At 45.0% G+C, this 27,984-nt stretch overlaps 1 protein-coding gene across 1 annotated transcript in view; it reads left to right on the top strand.

The window, feature by feature from the left end:
• The window catches only part of LOC136576110 (scavenger receptor cysteine-rich type 1 protein M130-like), a 513,398-nt gene that overhangs the window by 332,997 nt on the left and 152,417 nt on the right, over positions 1–27,984 (top strand). Inside the window, exon 7 of the mRNA XM_066575131.1 lies at positions 13,012–13,311. Coding sequence (XP_066431228.1) covers positions 13,012–13,311 — 300 coding nt within the window. The remainder of the gene's footprint in view (positions 1–13,011; positions 13,312–27,984) is intronic.

Below are 27,984 nucleotides of genomic sequence, written 5' to 3'. Positions count from 1 at the left end.
TAGACAGACCCCAGTAACATTTCTGCAGCAGAAGTATAGGCAGACCCCAGTAACATTTCTGTAGTAAAAGTATAGGTAGACCCCAGTAGCATTTCTGTAGTGAAAGTATAGGCAGACCCCAGTAGCATTTCTGTAGTAAAAGTATAGACAGACCCCTGTAACATTTCTGTAGCAGAAGTATAGGCAGACCCCTGTAACATTTCTGTAGGAAAGGAATAGGCAGACCCCTGTAACATTTCTGTAGGAAAGGTATAGGCAGACCCCAGTAACATTTCTGCAGCAGAAATATAGGCAGACCCCAGTAACATTACTGTAGTAAAAGTATAGGCAGACCCCTGTAACATTTCTGTAGCTGAAGTTTAGGCAGACCCCTGTAATATTTCTGTAGCAGAAGTATAGGCAGACCCCTGTAACATTTCTGTAGTAAACGTATAGGCAGACCCCAGTAGCATTTCTGTAGTAACACTATAGACAGACTCCTGTAACATTTCTGTAGCTGCAGTTTAGGCAGACCCCAGTAACATTTCTGTAGTAAAAGTATAGGCAGACCGCAGTAGCATTTCTGTAGGAAAGGTATAGGCAGACCCCTGTAACATTTCTGTAGGAAAGGTGTAGGCAGACCCCAGTAACATTTCTGCAGCAGAAATATAGGCAGACCCCAGTAACATTTCTGTAGTAAAAGTATAGACAGAGCACAGTAACATTTATGTAGCAGATGTATAGGTAGACCCCTGTAACATTTCTGTAGCTGAAGTTTAGGCAGACCCCTGTAACATTTCTGTAGCAAAGGTATAGGCAGACCCCTGTAACATTTCTGTAGCAAAGGTATAGGCAGACCCCTGTAACATTTCTGTAGCTGCAGTTTAGGCAGACCCCAATAACATTTCTGCAGCAGAAATATAGGCAGACCCCAGTAACATTTCTGTAGTAAAAGAATAGACAGACCCCAGTAACATTTCTGCACCAGAAGTATAGGCAGACCCCAGAAACATTTCTGTAGTAAAAGCATAGGCAGACCCCAGTAGCATTTCTGTAGTAACACTATAGACATATCCCTGTAACATTTCTGTATTAAAAGTATAGGCAGACCCCAGTAGCATTTCTGTAGTAACACTATAGACAGACCCCTGTATCATTTCTGTAGCAGAAGTATAGGCAGACCCCTGTTACATTTCTGTAGCAGAAGTATAGGCAGACCCCTGTAACATTTCTGTAGTAAACGTATAGGCAGACCCCAATAGCATTTCTGTAGTAACACTATAGACAGACTCCTGTAACATTTCTGTAGCTGCAGTTTAGGCAGACCCCAGTAACATTCCTGTAGTAAAAGAATAGACAGACCCCAAAAACATTTCTGCAGCAGAAGTATATGCAGACCCAAGTAATATTTCTGTAGTAAAAGTATAGGCATACCCCAGTAGCATTTCTGTAGTAACACTATAGGTAGACCCCTGTAGCATTTCTGTAGCAGAAGTATAGGCAGACCCCTGTAACATTTCTGTAGGAAAGGTATAGGCAGACCCCTGTAACATTTCTGTAGGAAAGGTATAGGCAGACCCCTGTAACATTTCTGTAGGAAAGGTATAGGCAGACCCCAGTAACATTTCTGCAGCAGAAATATAGGCAGACCCCAGTAACATTTCTGTAGTAAAAGAATAGACAGACCCAAGTAACATTTTTGTGGCAGAAGCATAGGCAGACCCCTGTAACATTTCTGTAGGAAAGGTATAGGCAGACCCCTTTAACATTTCTGTAGTAAACGTATACACAGACCCCAGTAGCATTTCTGTAGTAACACTATAGACAGACCCCTGTAACATTTCTGTAGTAAAAGAATAGACAGACCCCAGTAACATTTCTGCAGCAGAAGTATAGGCAGACCCCTGTAACATTTATGTAGTATAAGTATAGGCAGACCCCAGTAGCATTTCTGTTGTAACACTATAGACACATACCTGTAACATTTCTGAAGCAGAAGTATAGGCAGACCCCTGTAACATTTCTGTAGGAAAGGTATAGGCATAGGCAGACCCCAGTAACATTTCTGCAGCAGAAATATAGGCAGACCCCAGTAACATTTCTGTAGTAAAAGTATAGACAGAGCACAGTAACATTTATGTAGCAGATGTATAGGTAGACCCCTGTAACATTTCTGTAGCTGAAGTTTAGGCTGACCCCTGTAACATTTCTGTAGCAAAGGTATAGGCAGACCCCAGTAACATTTCTGCACCAGAAGTTTAGGCAGACCCCTGTAACATTTCTGTAGTAAAAGTATAGGCAGACCCCAGTAGCATTTCTGTAGTAACACTATAGACATATCCCTGTAACATTTCTGTAGTAAAAGTATAGGCAGACCCCAGTAGCATTTCTGTAGTAACACTATGGACAGACCCCTGTAACATTTCTGTAGCAGAAGTATAGGCAGACCCCTGTAACATTTCTGTAGCAGAAGTATAGGCAGACCCCTGTAACATTTCTGCAGGAAAGGTATAGGCAGACCCCAGTAACATTTCTGTAGGAAAGGTATAGGCAAACCCCAGTAACATTTCTGCAGCAGAAATATAGGCAGACCCCAGTAACATTTCTGTAGTAAAAGAATAGACAGACCCAAGTAACATTTCTGTAGCAGAAGTATAGGCAGACCCCAGTACATTTCTGTAGTAAAAGTATAGGCAGACCGCAGATCTGGAGCTGCACACGTGGGCATAGCAATGGGGAACCCATGTGCCACACACTATTCATTCTGTCAAGGTGTCTGCATGCCCCAGTCAGACCGCGTTTTTTTATAAATAGTCACAGGCAGGTACAACTCCGCAATGGGAATTCCGTGTGCACCCACAGCATGGGTGGCTCCCTGGAACCCACCCGCTGTACATAAACGTATCCCATTGCAGTGCCCATCACACCTGAGGTAACGTCCGATTAAATGCAGGTGGACTTCGGCCCACACTGCATGCCCCAACCTGACCGAGTTTTTAATTCATAGACACAGGCAGGTACAACTCCCTATTGTGAAGTCCCTGTGGACCGACAGCATGGGTGGGTGCCAGGAAGCCACCGGCGGTACATAAATATATCCCATTGCATTGCCCATCACAGCTGAGGTAATGTCGTGCTTAATGCAGGTAGGCTTCGGCTGTAATGCATGTGGGCTAAAAATTCATTTGATTACACTGTAGGCGAGGGCCCCCAAAAATTGGTGTACCAACAGTACTAATGTACCTCAGAAAAATTGCCCATGCCCAACCAAGAGGGCAGGTGAAATCCATTAATCGCTTTGGTTATTGTGGCTTAATTGGCAACTAGGCCTGGAGGCAGCCCACTTAAAATAAAAATTGGTTGAGGTGAAAGTTTCAACGCTTTCATGAGCATTGAAACGTATAAAAATTGTTTACAAAAATTATATGATTTGGCCTTGTGGGCCTAAGAAAAATTGCCCGTTCGGCGTGATTATGTGAGGTTTCAGGAGGAGGAGCAGGAGGAGGAGGAGGAATATTATACACAGATTGAGGAAGCAAAAAGGTCCCCGTTTTTGATGGGGATAGAGAACGATGCTTCCATCCGCGGGTGCAGCCTACGTATTGCTTACGTATCGCTGCTGTCCGCTGGTGGAGAAGAGAAGTCTGGGGAAATCCAGGCTTTGTTCATCTTGATGAGTGTAAGCCTGTCGGCACTGTCGGTTGACAGGCGGGTACGCTTATCTGTGATGATTCCCCCAGCCGCACTAAACACCCTCTCTGACAAGACGCTAGCCGCAGGACAAGCAAGCACCTCCAGGGCATACAGCGCAAGTTCAGGCCACGTGTCCAGCTTCGACACCCAGTAGTTGTAGGGGGCAGAGGCGTCACGGAGGACGATCGTGCGACCGGCTACGTGCTCCCACCGACTCAGCCTTGACTGGGGAGCGGTGACACAGGCTTGCTGGGGAGCCATAAAGCTGTCCAGGGCCTTACAGAGTGTTCCCCTGCCTGTGCTGTACATGCTGCCTGATCTCCGCACCTCCCCTGCTACCTGACCCTCGGAACTGCGTCTTCTGCCACTAGCGCTGTCGGATGGGAATTTTACCATCAGTTTGTCCGCCAGGGTCCTGTGGTATAGCATCACTCTCGAACCCCTTTCCTCTTTGGGTATGAGAGTGGAAAGGTTCTCCTTATACCGTGGGTCGAGCAGTGTGTACACCCAGTAATCCGTAGTGGCCAGAATGCGTCCAACGCGAGGGTCACGAGAAAGGCATCCTAACATGAAGTCAGCCATGAGTGCCAGGGTACCTGTATGCAACACATGGCTGTCCTCACTAGGAAGATCACTTTCAGGATCCTCCTCCTCCTCCTCCGGCCATACACGCTGAAAGGATGACAGGCAAGCAGCATGTGTACCCTCAGCAGTGGACCAAGCTGTCTCTTCCCCCTCCTCCTCCTCATGCTCCTCCTCCTCCTCCTCAACGCGCTGAGATATAGACAGGAGGGTGCTCTGACTATCCAGCGACATACTGTCTTCCCCCGGCTCTGTTTCCGAGCGCAAAGCGTCTGCCTTTATGCTTTGCAGGGAACTTCTCAAGAGGCATAGCAGAGGAATGGTGACGCTAATGATTGCAGCATCGCTGCTCACCACCTGGGTAGACTCCTCAAACTTTCCAAGGACCTGGCAGATGTCTGCCAACCAGGCCCACTCTTCTGAAAAGAATTGAGGAGGCTGACTCCCACTGCGCCACCCATGTTGGAGTTGGTATTCCACTATAGCTCTACGCTGCTCATAGAGCCTGGCCAACATGTGGAGCGTAGAGTTCCACCGTGTGGGCACGTCGCACAGCAGAGCCGGCGCACCTTTCCGAGCAGGTCTGACAAGCGTGGGTAGCTTTTCAGAAAGCGCTGAACCACCAAATTAAAGACGTGGGCCAGGCATGGCACGTGCGTGAGGCTGCCGAGCTGCAGAGCCGCCACCAGGTTACGGCCGTTGTCACACACGACCATGCCCGGTTGGAGGCTCAGCGGCGCAAGCCAGCGGTCGGTCTGCTCTGTCAGACCCTGCAGCAGCTCGTGGGCCATGTGCCTCTTATCTCCTAAGCTGAGTAGTTTCAGCACGGCCTGCTGACGACTGCTGCCAACGTGCTGCTGCTGACACATCTTGATTGCGAGACAGAGGTTGCGGAGGAGGAGGAGGGTGGTTTAGTGGAGGAAGCATACACCGCCGCAGATACCACCACCGAGCTGGGGCCCGCAATTCTGGAGGTGGGTAGGACGTGAGCGGTTCTAGGCTCTGACTCTGTCCCAGCCTCCACTAAATTCACCCAATGTGCCGTCAGGGAGATATAGTGGCCCTGCCCGCCTGTTCTTGTCCACGTGTCCGTTGTTAAGTGCACCTTGGCAGTAACCGCGTTGGTGAGGGCGCGTACAATGTTGCGGGAGACGTGGTCGTGCAGGGCTGGGACGGCACATCGGGAAAAGTAGTGGCGACTGGGAACCGAGTAGCGTGGGGCAGCCGCCGCCATCATGCTTTTGAAAGCCTCCGTTTCCACAAGCCTATACGGCAGCATCTCCAGGCTGATAAATTTGGCTATGTGCACGTTTAACACTTGAGCGTGCGGGTGCGTGGCGGCGTACTTGCGCTTGCGCTCAAACACTTGTGCTAGCGACGGCTGGACGGTGCGCTGAGAGACATTGGTGGATGGGGCCGAGGACAGCGGAGGTGAGGGTGTGGGTGGAGGCCAGGAGACGGTGGTGCCTGTGTCCTGAGAGGGGGGTTGGATCTCAGTGGCAGGTTGGGGCACAGGGGGAGAGGCAGCGGTGCAAACCGGAGCCGGTGAACGGCCTTCGTCCCACCTTGTGGGGTGCTTGGCCATCATATGTCTGCGCATGCTCGTGGTGGTGAGGCTGGTGGTGTTGGCTCCCCGGCTGATCTTGGCGCGACAAAGGTTGCACACCACTGTTCGTCGGTCGTCTGCACTCTCAGTGAAAAACTGCCAGACCTTTGAGCACCTCGGCCTCTGCAGGGTGGCATGGCGCGAGGGGGCGCTTTGGGAAACAGTTGGTGGATTACTCGGTCTGGCCCTGCCTCTACCCCTGGACACTGCACTGCCTCTTGCAAGCTGCCCTGCTGCTGCCCTTGCCTCCCCCTCTGAAGACCTGTCCTCAGTAGGCGTAGCAAACCTGGTGCGGTCAGTCACCTCATCGTCCAGCTGCTCTTCCTCCGAATCCTCTGTGCGCTCCTCTCTCGGACTTACTGCCCTTACTACTACCTCACCGATAGACAACTGTGTCTCATCGTCATCGTCCTCCTCACCCACTGAAAGGTCTTGAGACAGTTGCCGGAAGTCCCCAGCCTCATCCCCCGGACCCTGGGAACTTTCCAATGGTTGGGCATCAGTCACGATAAACTCCTCAGGTGGGAGAGGAACCACTGCTGCCCAATCTGAGCAGGGGCCCGAGAACAGTTCCTGGGAGTCTGCCCGCTCCTCAGAATGTGTCATTGTAATGGAGTGAGGAGGCTGGGAGGAAGGATGAGCAGCAGCCAGAGGATTCAGAGTTGCAGCATTGGACGGCACAGAAGTCTGGGTGGTCGATAGATTGCTGGATGCACTTTCTGCCATCCACGACAGGACCTGCTCACACTGCTCATTTTCTAATAAAGGTCTCCCGTGTGGACCCATTAATTGTGCGATGAATGTGGGGACGCCAGAAACGTGCCTCTCTCCTAATCCTACAGCAGTCGGCTGCGATACACCTGGATCAGGAGCTCGGCCTGTGCCCACACCCTGACTTGGGCCTCCGCGTCCTCGGCTGCGTCCACGTCCACGTCCTCTAGGCCTACCCCTACCCCTCAGCATGCTGTATTACCAGTAATGCAGAAACAGAACGCTGTAATTAAATGTGCCGCTTATTGGCCTGTGGTTGGAGGCTGACTTCGCTTACGGAACGCCAGGAAATAATTTTGCGCAAACCTGCTGTAACACTTAGCTGGCTGCGTATGAATTTGGAGGACTACTACACCCAGCACAGACCCAGAACACTGAGGACAGTCACAGGCAGCCCAAATAGATTTTTTCCCCAAATGTTTCAGCAAAGGCCCACTGCCTATATTCAATCAATATATCTCTTCTCTCTCTGCGCACTGTGGACTGCAATACAGCGGTGATTTAACAGCCCAGACAGAGCCAGGAAATAATTTTGCGCAAGCCTGCTGTAACACTTAGCTGGCGGCGTATGAATTTGGAGGACTACTACACCCAGCACAGACCCAGAACACTGAGGACAGTCACAGGCAGCCCAAATAGATTTTTTCCCCCAAATGTTTTAGCAAAGGCCCACTGCCTATATTCAATCAATTGTCTTCTGTCCCTGCCTAACCAGCACTTCTGGCCCTGGAGTATGTATAATTACTGCAGGGCGCAATGCTCTGCACGGCCGACATACAAAAAAAAAATGTGCAACACTGTAAAAAGCAGCCTCCACACTACTGCACACGGTTAGATGTGGCCCTAAGAAGGACCGTTGGGGTTCTTGAAGCCTAAAATACTCCTAACACTCTCCCTATAGCAGCAGCAGCATCAGCAGCACTTTCCCTGAGCTATGTCTGAATGCATCTGTGGCGAGCCGCGGGAGGGGCCGATTTATATACTCGGGTGACACCTGATCTCGCCAGCCACTCACAGCAGGGGGGTGGTATAGGGCTTGAACATCGCAGGGGGAAGTTGTAATGCCTTCCCTGTCTTTCTATTGGCCAGAAAAACGCGCTGTTTCAGAGATGAAAGTGAAAGTAACTCGAACATCGCGTGGTACTCGTTACGAATAACGAGCATCCCGAGCATGCTAATACTCGAACGAGTATCAAGCTCGGACGAGTACGTTCGCTCATCTCTAATATATATATATAGTGGTTCCGGAATACAGTACTAGAATATCAGCTGGTTAATAAGAGTGATATGCCCTTGTTAGTAGATGAGGTAATTAGATATTGAGTAGCTATATAATACTATACTAGGTATGATAAATTGACATTATATTTCTAATGAATGAGTTATCCGATCACGTGATATAATGACGTGGTGTGTCCTGTGAAATGATCGTAGTATACAACCCCGTTTTTATGAATGAATGTAATGACATGTCCAACCACGTGACGGGAATGACGTATTGCGTCACGAGAGATACCAAGATGGCGCCGGGGCACGGCGTCCACCGAAAACATGTGTTTGTGAGTAAGACTAATCTTTTAATTGTGTTTATATGGATGTTATTTTGTGAATATGTGTATTGCTTGAGAAAGGCGGCTATGTACCGCCGAAACGCGTTGCAATAAAAGTATAGTATGTTATAAGGTTATTGCTTCCTGAGTTCCGGAGCGCGGGGGTACTTTTTGCTACTTGATTTCTTACGTACGCCAGGTTGGGGCTGTGCAACTTTTTCCAGGCTAATCCAGTCATTGTAGTGGGGAAAGAAAACGTTACTGATTTACTTTGCCAGTTTGGCTTTTCTGCAGGCAAGCGTATTATTTTTTCGGCCTACTGTGTGCGTTACAGTACCGCTGTCAGCCTCCAAGTGCAGGCCAATAATCGCCTAATTTTTACCAACGCTCAGTGTCTGCTGTATTCATAATCCACCATGCTGAGGGGTAGGGGTAGGCCTAGAGGATGTGGCCGTGGGAGAGAACACGGAGGTCCAAGTGAGGGTGTGGGCACAGACCGAGTTCATGGTCCAGGTGAATCGCAGCCAGCTGCTGAGGGATTAGGAGAGAGGAAAGTTTCTGGGGTCCCCAGCTTCATATCACACTTTTGTTCTGTGGCTTCACTGTTGTCCATTGGCTCTTATTCGTATCTGAAGCTTTGATTTTGCCCATGGAGGCAAAATCCACGGTGGTATCCTGGAACCCAGCCTGAACCTAGGTCCGCTAACGTGGTACCCACAAAGACTATAGCGGGCCCTGCTCATGCTGTCTTGGCCTTGTAATGCCACCTCCTTTAAACCCTCCCCCCCTCCTCCTCCTCCTCCAACAATGCAAACATTCTTGGAAAATGGTAAAGCTTTGGTCCCTCCTGCGGCAGTCCAAGAATTTCACCTTAACCGGTACAATAGGAATGCACCCCCCTCCCCCCCCCCCCCGTCCCTCTTAATCCTGGCCACAGTTCCGAAAACCAAAGAAATACAACCGGGGTGCTATTCGACTATCCCTAGCTGAAGCATTCAGCCGAGCGGTAGAGCAATTGCAGGCTTCCATCTTCTTGGTGCAGATAATAATTACATGGTGTTGTGTCATGCTGAGGTAGGAATAGAGCCGACTCTCGAACACAGCATCCCTGCATGGCTGGGGACAGAGTAGCAGCAGGCACTTATCCTTGGTGGAAGCAGGCCAGCTGAGAGCCACACACTCCCGGTCTGATTTTGGACTGATTGAAGAGGCCTTTACTTGTGATCATCTTTGGTAATTCCTGACAAAGATGAGTGGTATAGCCAGAAACTAGCATTGCTAACACTTTGCAATGGTCAACAGAAAACATATGAATGAAGCCTTTCCATATTTCTGATTGAGATGAGGAGGAGGAGTGCAGACTTTTAGCTCCTTGAATATCCTTTTCATTGCTATCAAATGCCCCTCTTGTCTCAGAAAATACTAGCTTTTCCACATAGCTGTTGTCGCTTCCGCTTTTATTCTGTGGCTTAACTTTTGTCCAGTTGCTCTTAGGCGGATCTGAAGGTTTGATTTTGCCCATGGAGGCAAAATCCACGGTGGAGGTCCGGAACCCAGCCTGAACCTGGGCCCGCTAACGTGGTTCCCACACAGACTATAGCGGGTCCTGGTCATGCTGTCTTGGCCTTGTAATGTCACCTCCTCCTCCTCCCGCTTGGGTCAGCAATGCGCATCATGTAATTTCTCTCCTGTTACCACAGTTATCGGAGAAACTTGTTTGGGCTACAGGAGAGGAGCGTAACTGCATTAACATTACAGGGGTCTGCCTATACTTCAGCTGCAGAAATGTTACAGGGGTCTGCCAATACCGCAGCTTCATTAATGTTACTGGGGTCAGTCTATACTGCTGCAACTAAAATGTTACTGGGGTCTGTCTATACTGTAACTACAGAAATGTTACTGGGGTCTACCTAGACTTCTGCAACATAACTGTTATTGGGGTCAGCTCATACGTTTGCTACAGGAATACTACAGGGGTCTGTGCATAGTATGGCTGCACTAAGTTTTCACATCGCAGTGTTCTACCTATCAGTCACAAAAAAAACCAAAAAAAAAAAAACAGTGTGACTGGGGCATGCAGTGTGGGCCGAAGGCCACCTGTATTTTATCTGACGTTAGCTCTGCTATCCAAGGCACTGCAATGGGATACAGTAATGTACCATCGGTGGGTTCCAGGGAGCCGCCCGTGCTGTGGGTGCACACAGAATTCCCAAAGCTGAGTTGTACCTGCCTGTGACTATTAATAAAAAAAACCCCAGTCTGACTGGGGCATGCAGTGTGGGCCCAAGCCCACCTGTATTTTATCTGACGTTAGCTCTTCTGTCCGGGGCACTGCAATGGAATTTATTTATGAACGGTCGGAGGCTTCCTGGGACCCACCCATGCTGTGGGTGCACACGGAGTTCCCATTGCGGAGTTGTACCTGCCAGTGACTATTTATAAAAAACCCTAGTCTGACTGGGGCATGCAGTGTGGGCCGAAGCCCACCTGTATTTTATCTGACGTTAGCTTAGCTGTCCGGGGCACTGCAATCGGATTTATTTATGTACCCCCGGTGGGTTCCAGGGAGCCATCTATGCTGTGGGTGCATTCGGAATTCCCATAGGGGAGTTGTACCTGCCTGTGTCTATTTATAAAAACCCCAGTCTGACTGGGGCATGCAGTGTGGGCAGAAGCCCACCTGTACTTTATCTCACTTTAGCTGCACTATCCGGGGCACTGCATTGGGACAAACTAGAGGAGCAATACAGCGCTAATGAGACGTTCACAGCTACGCATTGGAGTCCGCAGTAGCCTCTGCTGAGGGTGTGTGCAGAGGCCTATGTCCTGGGTGCAGTGAAAGTCCGCTTCCTGCCTACGATTGCTGAATCTGTGGGTCGAGGCCTATGTCGTGGGCGCGGTGCAAGTCTGCCATGTTTGGCCGCTCTGATTTATTTATTGTTCATGTCTTGGGTTGCTTAGGACCCACCTATGCTGTTGGTGCACACTTAGGGCTCCCACCCACTGGCATTTTTTTTTCTCCACTGCGATGCGATTCTAAAGTTAAAGTCTTGCACCGCAGTGCGAGAAAAATGCAGGCAGATATCCCAAAATCGCTGGGATATCGCTGCGACATCGCCAGTATTTTCAATGGGGCTAGCGCTGCTGCCACTGGTCCCATTGAAAAGACTGTCGCAGCGATATCGCAGCGATTTTCTCGCACTGTTCTGCGAGAGTTTTCACTAACTCTCGCAGCGCAGTGGAGAAAAAAAACGACAGTGGGTGGGGGGAGCCCTTAGTTCCCATCGTGGTGTTTGACCTGTCTGGCACAAAGACACTGACTGACTTGGGTAGGGGGCAGAGTGCAGATGGCTTTCCCCTTGCGGTGTCGATTAAGCTATGCGACACCTTGACAAAATGAATACTGTGTGGGCACATGGATTCCCCATAGCTATGTAACTCATGCCCATGTTTGCAGCTCCTGAGGTGGCACAGGATTGGAATGACGATCGAACGTCAATTTCTCATTGCTTCTGTACAGCATTGTGAGCTATCGCCCCGCCCCTTTTAAAGAGGGTCGCTACCTGGTCCTGCCAACCCTCTGCAGTGTGTGGCTCCGGTTCCTCCTCATCCAGTACGCGCTTATAAATAGACATGAGGGTGGTGTGGCTATGCGGCCAGCATGTGGCATGAGGGCAGCTGAAGGCTGCGCAGGGACACTTTTGTGTGCGCTGCGGGCGCAGGGTTGTGTGGGGGGCTGGGGGGTTGGGCAGCATATAACCCAGGAGAAGACGCAGCGGAGTGTCATTCAAGCAGTGCTTGTGTTCGGTTGGAGGTAGTGTGGTGCTTAGCTAAGGTGTGCCTTGCTAATGAGGGCTTGTCCGAAGTAAAAATTGTTAGGGGGGGGGGGTTATGGCAACTAGCCCTGTCTTGTTTCTATGGTGCACAAACTGTAACAAAAATAATATGATAACTTTATTCTATGGGTCAGTATGATTACTACGATGCCAAACTGGTGTCGCTTTTTTTTTTTTTTTTACAGTATAATTATTTTTTTAAAGAAATCAAATTTTTTTTAAAATTATTTTCTGCCGCCATCTTTTGTGCGCAATAACTGTTTTATTTTCCGGTCCACATAGTTGGGCAAGAGTTCATTTCTTGCAGGGCATCCTGTAGTTTGTGTTAGTACCATTCTGGAATACATACGTCTTTTTGATCACTTTTCATTGCATTTTTTCTTGGAGACAGAATGACCAAAAAAGTGCATTTCTGGCTTTCTTAATTTATTTTTCGGACGACGTTCACCAGGAGGGGTAAATAATCCATTACTTTGATAGGACTTTTACGGATACAGCAATACCAAGCATGTGTTTTTCTTTTATGATTTTGATTAGTCTAACCAATGACCTGTAAAACTACAGTTCATTAATTACAACTTACTGGTGGATGATCAGCAGTTTTTCCGCCACGCTGCATATAGCGTATGTATATGTTACATAAACCTACCCTTATAGTATTCAGTCAGCATGCGGTGTGTAATAGTGATTGCCAAATAGTTGTGCAATCACTTTTCTTATTCTTTTCATAAAGCAAGGTTAATGGCGAGCCTGCTGGATTAATTGTATAGGCAGTTTTCAAAAACATACAATGCAATTGCAATTGGATTACATTATTACCCATAATTGGAAAACCTTACATGGCAGAAAAATGGGTATGATATTTAAATTCAGCGCACTAAAGTTACTATGAGCCACCTATCTGCTTATCGATTTCAAAAATTGTGTTGCACGGTGTTATAGTATGGGAATGTGATGTGAATGTACAGTAATGTGTTCAGTGATTTACCATCAGGTCACAGAGAATACAGACTAGCTGATGGGGCTACTGCTTGCTCAGGACATTTGGAAGCACTTCATGGTGATACTTGGGGATCTGTTTGTGAGATTGAACTAAGAGCGGCCAATGTACTTTGTAAAGAACTTCAATGTGGGGAAGCAGTGCCATCATTAATGACCTATACAAGAAGACCAGGACCAATATGGGCAGAGCAAATCTATTGTGACGGTAATGAGTCCAGGCTATATGACTGTATAAGATATGGGATAGAAGGAAACTGCACCAAACAAAGTTCTGCCTATATCCAATGTAAAGGTGCGTAATACTGTACATTTCATTCTATGATGTCATTGTGAATAATGGTGTAAAATATTATATAAAGAACATGTATAATCACTAGAGATGAGCGAGCATGCTCGTCCGAGCAGTAGCATACTCAAAGGTGCTCGTTACTCCAGCGAGCACCACACGGTGCTCAAGAAAATTTCCTCCTCTCCTCCCCACATGTTTAGTGCCATTTTTTAGCTAATAAACATGCAGGGAAGGCTTTACCACGTCCTGCTGTGACGTGCCAACACCTAAACCAGCATGTCAGCATGCTGAACAGCCAATTCTTCAGAGGGCCCCATAGGCTATTTAAAAAATTCTTTTTTACCAGGGCTGCCTCCAGCCTCTGTCAAAATAATTTTTTTGGAGGGCGGCCTCCAGGTTCTTGCCACCAATTTTGAAGAGGTTCACTACTACAGTTCAGCAAACGTGCTGGTTCCAGCATCATACGCCCACAGAGTCCACAAAGGTTTCCCAGCGCAGTGTCCAGCTATCTGACACCTAGACAGAATGAATTGTCCTGCTTTGGCCACTCAAATTTCTTCATGTGTCCCACTGTCCTTGTAGTGATCAAAGGAAGCGTAACTGATTTCATGAGACATTGACAGCTTCACTGTACACCTGTGGTGGCAACTTTTGTGACACCTCCTGCTTAAAACAAATCTTTTGTTTTAGAATGCGTTGTTGAATTGTACACATGGTTAGAAGTACTGGCATCTAAGTCCCCTTTATGGCCACAGAGGATTATGGGTCCTACCTCGGTCACAGTTTCTCAGGCTTATTATGCCACCTCCCCCTCCTGCTTGTGGTCTGGGAATCAGCGCTGGTCGACATCTATTTGCTCGTGTTACCACAGTTATCTGACACACTGGTTTGGACCAATCAAAAGAAGCGTAACTGAATTAATGAGACGTTCACAGCAATACTAGCATCCGAGTTTGCTTTATGCCCATGATTGCTGAGGGTGTGGGCAGAGGCCGAGGACCTGGGGAGGGATGCAACTGCGCCTGGTTTGGCCTGTGTAACTTCTTCGTGGGTTAATCCAGTCTTTGGAGCGATGAAAACAACCGTAACTGATTTAATGAGACATTCACAGCAGTACTAGCATCCGACTCTGCTTTATGCCCACGATTGCTGAGGATGTGGGCAGAGGCCGAGGCTTTGGTGCAACTGTTCCAGGTTTGGACTGTGGAACCTCTTCGTATATCACAGGAAGGAACCTGGACTCTCACATATAACTTTTATTTATCCGCTTAAATCCAAAAATAGACAGTGTACTATAAGATCTGTCTTGCTAAACAGTGCTGATCAGAATTCCAATGCCCATGCCACCTCTGTTGAAAATTGATGATAAATTGACGTACGATCATAATACCAATCCAATGCCACCTCCATCACAAAAGTGTCAGGATCCACAAACGTGGGCATAAAGGGGACTCAGGTGCCAGTACTTCTACACATTTCCACAATGCAGCAGCGCATACTAACACCAAAGATTGGTTTGAAGCAGGAGGAGTTGCAAAAGTAGCCGCCACAGGTATATAGTGACCCTGTAAAAGTCTCATTAGATTAGTTTTGCTTCCTGTGAATGCTCCAATCCGGTATCTCAGATAACTGTGGTAATTTGTAGCAGGAGAGATAATACATACCGACCAGCACTAATCCCCAGACATTATGGAGGAGGAGGGGGCATAATCAGCCCAAGAAACTGTGACCGAGGTAGGACCTGCAATACTCTGTGTGGGAAGCACATGAGCGGGCCCAGGGTCAGACTTGGTCCCAGCCTCCACCTGGTTGACCCAATGTGCCATTATTTGCGGTTCCTTTCATCGCTCCAAAGACTGGATGAACCACGAAGAGGTTCCACTATTCACTGTGACAGAAGGTTCCAAAAACTAAAGTATATCACAGGAAGGAACCTGGACTCTAAAATATAACTTTTATTGATACTAATAATTAAAACAAAAGCTCGTCAAGGGACCCGCTATATATAACAATCACACACAGGACAAGACATAACATAAAAGAGGATGCCACAAATGATGCCAACACCGGATTGTGTCTACCCACTATATTAGGGCCACAGAGTCAGTATGTAGTTTATATATTTGGTATAGATATGCAAGGACCATTTGATATATATTGTTTTATGGACATCCTAATAAAGAACCACCTGCTCTGTTTGGGCAATGTGGTGGTCTGTCATTCCGAGTCTAGATGAATAGGATGAGGGTATGGGCATAATAGAGCAGGGGTGTCAAACTCATGTTCAACGAGGGCCATATCAGGCTTATGAACCCCACAGTGGCCCGATTGGTAATAAGGTCCCCCATAGCGGCCAGTGGCGCACACTATTATATATATCTATAAATATCTACACACACAGGAGCACACTACTGTTTATATATATATATATATATATATATATATATATATATATATATATATATATATACATACACACGCGTGCGCACGCACGCACACGCATATATACATACAGACACACACTAATATACACATGCGCACATACGCACCTTATTATACACATACATGCGCACAGGCGCACACTATTATACACATACATGCGCACAGACGCACACTATTATACACATACGCGCACAGACGCACATTATTCTACACACACATGCGCACAGATGCACACTATTATACACACACATGCGCACAGACGCACACTATTATACACATATGCACACAGACACACACTATTATACACATATGCACACAGACTCAAACTATTATACACATATGCACGCAGATGCACACTATTATACACATACATGCGCACAGACGCACACTATTATACACATAAATGCGCACAGACGCACACTATTATACACACCCATGCACGCAGACGCACACTATTATATACATACATGCGCACAGACACACACTATTCTACACATACATGCGCACAGACGCACACTATTCTACACATACATGCGTATAGAGGCACACTATTCTACACATACATGCATACAGAGGCACACTATTATACACATACATGCGCACAGACGCACACTATTATACACATAAATGCGCACAGACGCACACTATTATACACACCCATGCACGCAGACGCACACTATTATATACATACATGCGCACAGACACACACTATTCTACACATACATGCGCACAGACGCACACTATTCTACACATACATGCGTACAGAGGCACACTATTCTACACATACATGCGCACAGACGCACACTATTCTACACATACATGCGCACAGACGCACACTATTCTACACATACATGCGTACAGAGGCACACTATTATACACATACATGCGCACAGAGGCACACTATTATACACATACATGCGCACAGAGGCACACTATTATACACATACATGCGCACAGTCCACATAATATACACACACATGCGTACAGATGCACACTATTATACACACATGCGCAGAGACGCAAACTATTATACATATATGCACACAGACGCTCACTATTATACACATACATGCACACAGACGCACACTATTACACACATACACGCACAGATGTACACTATTATACACATATGCACACAGACGCACACTATTATACACAAATGCGCACAGACGCATACTATTATACACATGCACACAGAAGCACACTATTATACACATACACGCACAGATGCACACTATTATACACATACGCGCACAGACGCACACTAATATACACATATATGCACACAGATGCACATTATAATACACATACGCGCACAGACGCACACTATTATGCATGTATGCGCACAGACGCACACCATTATGCACATATAGACAAAGACGCACACTATTATACACATACAGGCGCACAATATTATACATATACATGGACACAGATGCACAAGGTTATACACATACGTGCACAGATACACACTATTATACACATATCCAAACAGACGCACACAATTATACACATATGCACACAGACACACACTATTAAACACATACAAACGCACAGAGGCACACTATTATACACATACATGCGCACAGAGGCACACTTTTATACACATATATGTACACAGTAGCACATTATACACATATACGCACAGACGCACACTATTATACACATACATGCACGCAGACGCACACTATTATACACATACATGCACGCAGACGCACACTATTATACATATACATGCGCACAGACGCACACTATTATACACAAATGCACACAGACGCACACTATTATACACATGCACACAGACACACTATTATACACAAACATACGCACAGACGCACACTATTATACATATATGCACACAGACACACACTATTATACACATACATGCGCATAGACGCACACTATTATACACATACGCGCACAAACGCACACTATTATACACAAATGCTCACAGACGCACACTATTATACACATAAGCACACAGACGCACACCATTATACACATACGCACAGATGCACACTATTATAAACATATGCACACAGACGCACACTATTATACACACACGCACACTATTATACACACACACGCACACTATTATACACACACGTGTTTAGACAAACTCTATTATACACATATGCGTACAGAAGCACACTATTATACACATATGCACACAGGCGCACACTATTACACACATATGCACACATACGCACACTATTATACACATACATGCACAGATGTACACTATTATACACATTTGCACAAAGACGCACACTTTTATACACATACGCGCTCAGAGGCACACTATTATACACATACGCACACAGACGCACACTATTATACACATATGCACACAGACGCACATAATTATACACATAGGCACACAGACGCACACTATTATACACATACATGCGCACAAACACACACTATTATACACATAAGCACATAGACGCACACTATTATGCAAATATGCATGCAGACGTACACTATTATACACATACATGCACACAGACGCACACTATTCTACTCATACATGTGCACAGACGCGCACTATTATACACATACATGCACACAGACGCACACTATTTTAAACATACACGCACAGATGCACACTACTATACACATATGCATACAGAAGCACACTATTATACACATATGCACACAGACGCACACTATTATACACGTACATGAACACAGACGCCCACTATTATACATATACATGCACACACATGCACACTGTTATATACATACGCGCGCAGATACACACTATTATACACATATGCACACAGACGCACAAATTATACACATATGCAAACAGACACACACTATTATACACATACATATGCACAGACGCACACTATTTTACACATACATGCACACAGATGCACACTATTATACACATACGCGCGCAGACGCACACTGTTATGCAAATATGCACACAGACGCACACTTATACACATACATGCACACAGACGCATACTATTATACACATACGCGCACAGACGCACACTAGTATACACATATGCACACAGACGCACACTAGTATACACATATGCCCATAGACGCACTCTATTATACATATACATGCGCACATACGCACACTATTATACATATACATGCAAACAGACGCACACTATTATACACACAGATGCCCGCAGACGCACACTATTATACACATACATGCACACAGACGCATACTATTATACACATACACGCACAGACACACACTATTATACACATATGCACACAGACGCACACTGTTATACACATTCATGCACACAGAAGCACAGTATTATACACACACATTCGCACAGACGCACACTATTATACACACACACATGCGCGCAGACGCACACTATTATACACATACATGCACACAGGGACACACTATTATACACATATGCGCAGAGACGCACACTATTTTACACATACGTGCGCACAGACGCACACTATTATACACCTGCATGCGCACAGACGCACACTATTATACACCTGCATGCACAGAGAAGCACAGTATTATGCATGTATGCGCACAGACGCACACCATTATGCACATATAGACAAAGACGCACACTATTATACACATACAGGCGCACAATATTATACATATACATGGACACAGATGCACAAGGTTATACACATACGTGCACAGATACACACTATTATACACATATCCAAACAGACGCACACAATTATACACATATGCACACAGACACACACTATTAAACACATACAAACGCACAGAGGCACACTATTATACACATACATGCGCACAGAGGCACACTTTTATACACATATATGTACACAGTAGCACATTATACACATATACGCACAGACGCACACTATTATACACATACATGCACGCAGACGCACACTATTATACACATACATGCACGCAGACGCACACTATTATACATATACATGCGCACAGACGCACACTATTATACACAAATGCACACAGACGCACACTATTATACACTTACATGCACACAGGTGCATACTATTATACACAATCGCGCACAGATGCACACTATTATGCAAATATGCACACAGATGCACACTATTATACACATACATGCGCACAGACACCCACTATTATACATATACATGCGCACAGATACACACTATTATACACATATGCACACAGACACACACTATTATACACATACATATGCACAAAGGCACACTATAATACACATCTATGCGCACAGAAGCACATTATACACATATATGCACAGACGCACGCTATTATACACATACATGCAAACAAACGCACACTATTATACACATACATGCACACAGATGCACACCATTATACACATACGCGTGCAGACGCACACTATTATGCAAATATGCACACAGACGCACACTGTTATACACATACATGCACACAGACGCATACTATTATACACATACGCGTACAGACGCACACTAGTATACACAAATGCATACAAACGCACAGTCGTATACACATATGCCCATAGACGCACTCTATTATACATCTACATGCGCACATACGCACACTATTATACACATACAAGCACACGGACGCACACTATTATACACATACATGGGCATAGACGCACACTATTATACAAATACATGCGCACAGACACACACTAATATACACATACATGCGCACAAACGCACACTATTATACACATAAGCGCATAGACGCACACTATTATGCAAATATGCATGCAGACGCACACTATTATACGCATACATGCACACAGACGCACACTATTCTACTCATACATGTGCACAGACGCGCACTATTATACACATACATGCACACAGACGCACACTATTTTAAACATACACGCACAGATGCACACTACTATACACATATATGCACACAGATGCACATTATAATACACATACGCGCACAGACGCACACTATTATGCATGTATGCGCACAGACGCACACCATTATGCACATATAGACAAAGACGCACACTATTATACACATACAGGCGCACAATATTATACATATACATGGACACAGACGCATACTATTATACACATACGCGTACAGACGCACACTAGTATACACAAATGCATACAAACGCACAGTCGTATACACATATGCCCATAGACGCACTCTATTATACATCTACATGCGCACATACGCACACTATTATACACATACAAGCACATGGACGCACACTATTATACACATACATGGGCATAGACGCACACTATTATACAAATACATGCGCACAGACACACACTAATATACACATACATGCGCACAAACGCACACTATTATACACATAAGCGCATAGACGCACACTATTATGCAAATATGCATGCAGACGCACACTATTATACGCATACATGCACACAGACGCACACTATTCTACTCATACATGTGCACAGACGAGCACTATTATACACATACATGCACACAGACGCACACTATTTTAAACATACACGCACAGATGCACACTACTATACACATATATGCACACAGATGCACATTATAATACACATACGCGCACAGACGCACACTATTATGCATGTATGCGCACAGACGCACACCATTATACATATACATGCACACAGATGCACACTGTTATATACATACGCGCACAGATACACACTATTATACACATATGCACACAGACGCACAAATTATACACATATGCAAACAGACACACACTATTATACACATACATATGCACAGAGGCACACTATTATACACATACATGCGCAAAGAGGCACACAATTTACACATACATGCGCACAGAAGCACATTATACACATATACGCACAGACGCACACTATTATACACATACATATGCACAGACGCACACTATTTTACACATACATGCACACAGATGCACACTATTATACACATACGCGCGCAGACGCACACTGTTATGCAAATATGCACACAGACGCACACTGTTATACACATACATGCACACAGACGCACACTGTTATACACATACATGCACACAGACGCATACTATTAGACACATACGCGCACAGACGCACACTAGTAAACACATATGCCCATAGACGCACTCTATTATACATATACATGCGCACATACGCACACTATTATACATATACATGCAAACAGACGCACACTATTATACACACAGATGCCCGCAGACGCACACTATTATACACATACATGCACACAGACGCATACTATTATACACATACACGCACAGACACACACTATTATACACATATGCACACAGACGCACACTATTATACACATTCATGCACACAGAAGCACAGTATTATACACACACATTCGCACAGACGCACACTATTATACACACACACATGCGCGCAGACGCACACTATTATACACATACATGCACACAGAGACACACTATTATACACATATGCGCAGAGACGCACACTATTTTACACATACGTGCGCACAGACGCACACTATTATACACCTGCATGCGCACAGACGCACACTATTATACACACAGATGCCCGCAGACGCACACTATTATACACATACATGCACACAGACGCATACTATTATACACATGCACGCACAGACACACACTATTATACACATATGCACACAGACGCACACTATTATACACATTCATGCACACAGAAGCACAGTATTATACACACACATTCGCACAGACGCACACTATTATACACACACACATGCGCGCAGACGCACACTATTATACACATACATGCACACAGAGACACACTATTATACACATATGCGCAGAGACGCACACTATTTTACACATACGTGCGCACAGACGCACACTATTATACACCTGCATGCGCACAGACGCACACTATTATACACCTGCATGGACAGAGAAGCACAGTATTATACACACACATGCGCGTGGACGCACACTATTATACACACACATGCGTGCAGACGCACACTATTATACACACACATGCACACAGACACACACTATTATACACTTACATGCACACAGGTGCATACTATTATACACAATCGCGCACAGATGCACACTATTATGCAAATATGCACACAGATGCACACTATTATACACATACATGCGCACAGACGCCCACTATTATACATATACATGCGCACAGATACACACTATTATACACATATGCACACAGACACACACTATTATACACATACATATGCACAGAGGCACACTATTATACACATACATGCGCACAGAAGCACATTATACACATATACGCACAGATGCACACTATTATACACACACATGCAAACAAACGCACACTATTATACACATACATGCACACAGATGCACACAATTATACACATACGCGTGCAGACGCACACTATTATGCAAATATGCACACAGACGCACACTGTTATACACATACATGCACACAGACGCATACTATTATACACATACGCGTACAGACGCACACTAGTATACACAAATGCATACAAACGCACAGTCGTATACACATATGCCCATAGACGCACTCTATTATACATATACATGCGCACATACGCACACTATTATACACATACAAGCACACGGACGCACACTATTATACACATACGCACACAGACGCACACTATTATACACACAAATGCCTGCAGACGCACACTATTATACACATACATGCACACAGACGCACACTATTACACATAGATGCACACAGACGCATACTAATATACACATAAGCGCACAGACACACACTAGTATACACAAATGCATTCAAACGCACAGTCGTATACACATATGCCCATAGACGCACTCTATTATACATATACATGCGCACATACGCACACTATTATACACATACAAGCACACGGACGCACACTATTATACACATACGCACACAGACGCACACTATTATACACACAAATGCCTGCAGACGCACACTATTATACACATACATGCACACAGACGCACACTATTACACATACATGCACACAGACGCATACTAATATACACATACGCGCACAGACGCACACTATTATACACATATGCACACAGACGCACACTAATATACACCTACATGCACACAGAAGCACAGTATTCTACACACATGCGCACAGACGCACACTATTATACGCACACATGCGCGCAGACGTGCATTATTAAACACAAACATGCGCACAGAGGCACACTATTATACACATACGCGCACAGACGCACACTATTTAACACATACGTGCGCAGAGACGAACGCTATTATACACCTACATGCACAGAGAAGTACAGTATTATACACACACGTGAGCGGACGCACACTATTATACACACACATGCATACAGACACACACTATTATACACAAACATGCACACAGACGCACACTATTATACACAAACATGCACACAGACGCACACTATTATACACATACATGCACACAGACACACACTATTATACTCATAGATGCGCACAGACGCACACTATTATACACGTATGCTCACAGACGCACACTATTATACACATAAATGCGCACAGATGCACACTATTATACACATACATGCGATAAGAAGCACATTATACACATATACGCACAGACGCACACTGTTCTACACATTCATGCACACGGATGCACACTATTATACACATATGCGCGCAGACGCACAGTATTATGCAAATATGCACACAGACGTACACTGTTATACACATACATGCACACAGACGCATACTATTTTACACATACGCGCACAGACGCACATTAGTATACACATATGCACACAGACGCACACTAGTATACACATATGCACACAGACGTACACTATTATACACATATGCACTCAGACGCACACTTTAATACGCATATGCCCACAGACGCACACTAATATACATATACATACACACAAACGCACACTATTATAAACATACATGCACACAGAAGCACACTATTATACACATACGCACAAAGACGCACACTATTTTACTTATATGCACACAGACGCACACTATTATACACATACATGCACACAGACGCACACTATTATACACATACGCACACAGAGGCACACTATTATACACACACGCCCGCAGACGCACACTATTATACACATACATGCATACAGAAGCACACTATTATACACATACATGCGTACAGACGCACACTATTATACACATATGTACACAGACGCACACTGTTATACACATACACGCACAGATGCACACTATTATACACAAATGCACACAGACGCACCCTATTATACACATAGGCACACAATCGCACAGTATTATGCAAATATGCACGCAGAGGCACACTGTTTTACACATACAATCACACAGACGCACACTATTATACACATATATGCACACAGATGCACACTATAATACACATACGCACACATACGCACACTATTATGCACATATGCACACAGACGCACACTATTATACACATATGCACACAGACACACACTATTATACATATATGCCCACAAACGCACACTATTCTACACATACGTGCGTACAGATGCACACTATTATACACAAACGCGCACAGACGCACACGATTATACACACACATGCGCGCAGACACATACTATTATTGAAAAGCATGCACAGAGACGCACACTATTATACACATACATGCACACAGATGCATACTATTATACACATACATGCACACAGATGCACACTATTATACACATACATGCACACAGATGCATACTATTATACACATACATGCACACAGATGCACACTATTATACACATATGCACACAGACACAGAATATTATTCACATATGCACACAGACGCACACTATTATACACATATACACACAGACACACGCTATAAAACACATATACCCACAGACGCACACTATTATACTTATACATGCGCACATACGCACACAATTATACACATACATGCACACAGATGCACACTATTATACACATACGTGCACACAGACGCACACTATTATAAACATACATACACAGACACACACTATTATACACATGCACACAGACGCACAGTATAATACACATACACGCACAGACGCAAACTATCATACACATACGCGCACAGACGCACAGTATTATACACATATGCACACAGACTCACACTTTTATACACATATGCACACAGATGCACAATATTATACACATACGCGCGCAGACGCACACTATTATACACATATGCACACAGACGCACACTATTATACACATATGCACACAGACGTACACTATTATACACATACATGCACACAGACGCACACTATTGTACACAAACATGCACACAGATGCACACTATTATACGCATACGCGTGCAGACGCACACTATTATGCAAATATGCACACAGACGAACACTGTTATACACATAAATGCACACAGACGCATACTATTATACACATACGCGCACAGACGCACACTAGTATACACATATGCACACAGACGCACACTAGTATACACATATGCACACAGACGCACACTATTATACACATATGCACACAGACGCACACTATTATACACATACATGCGAACAGAGGCACAGTATTATACACGTACGCGCACAGGCGCACACTATTCTACACATACGTGCGTACAGATGCACAGTATTATACACAAACGCGCACAGACGCACACGATTATACACACACATGCGCGCAGACACATACTATTATTGAAAAGCATGCACACAGACGTACACTATTATACACATACATGCACACAGATGCATACTATTATACACATACATGCACACAGATGCACACTATTATACACATATGCACACAGACGCACACTATTATACACATATACACACAGACACACGCTATAATACACATATACCCACAGACGCACACTATTATACTTATACATGCGCACATACGCACACAATTATACACATACATGCACACAGACGCACACTATTATACACATACGTGCACACAGACGCACACTATTATACACATACGCACACAGACGCACACTATTATACACATATGCACACAGAGGCACACTATTATACACATATGCACACAGATGCACACTGTTATACACATATGCACACAGACGCACACTATTATACACAAATGCACACAGACGCACACTTTTACACACGTATGCCCACAGACGCACACTATTATACACATACATGCACACCGACGCACACTAATATACACATACGCGCACAGACGTACACTATTAGGCAAATATCCACACATACGTACACTGTTATACACATACATGCACGCAGACACACACTAATATACACATACGCGCCCAGACCCACACTATTCTACACATACGTGCGCACTGACGCACACTATTATACACACACATGCACACAGACGCACACTATTATACACACACATGCGCGCAGACGCACACTATTATACACACATGCACGCAGACGCACACAATTATACACATACATGCACGCAGACGCACACAATTATACACATACATGCACACAGACGCATACTATTATACACGTACGCGCACAGATGCACACTGTTATGCAAATATGCACACAGACGCACACTATTATACACATATGCACACAGATGCACACTATTACACACCTACATGCGCACAGACGCACACTATTATACACATATGCACACAGACGCAAACTATTATACATATACATGCACACAGACGCACACTATTATACACATACATGCACAGACGCACACTATTATATACATATGCACACAGACGCACACTATTATACATATACTCGCACAGATGCACACTATTATACACATATGCACACAGGCGCACACTATTATACAAAAACATGCACAGACACCACTATTATAGATATATATGCACACAGACGCACACTAATATACACATACGCGCACAGATGCACACTATTATACACACACATGCACACTATTGTACACATGCATGCGCGCAGATGCACACTATTATACATATACATGCGCACAGACGCACACTCTTATACACATGCATGCGCACAGACGCACACTATTATGCAAATATGCAAACAGACGCACAATGTTATACACAAACATGCACACAGATGCACACTAGTAGAAACATATGCGCACAGACGCACACTAGTATACACATATGCACACAGATGCACACTAGTATACACATATGCACACAGTCGCACACTATAGTACGCATATGCCCACAGACGCACACTATTATACATATACATGCGCACATACGTACACTATTATACACATACATGCACAGACGCACACTATTATATAGTTATGCACACAGACACACACTATGACACACATGCGCGCAGAGATGCACACTATTATACACATGCACACAGACGCACAGTATAATACACATATACGCACAGACA

The sequence above is a fragment of the Eleutherodactylus coqui genome, chromosome 8 (genome assembly GCF_035609145.1).
Source record: "Eleutherodactylus coqui strain aEleCoq1 chromosome 8, aEleCoq1.hap1, whole genome shotgun sequence".
In the NCBI taxonomy this organism is placed as follows: Eukaryota; Metazoa; Chordata; class Amphibia; order Anura; family Eleutherodactylidae; genus Eleutherodactylus; species Eleutherodactylus coqui.
The sequence above is the reverse complement of the archived record's forward strand: the minus strand, read 5'-3'. Positions and strand labels throughout refer to the sequence as shown.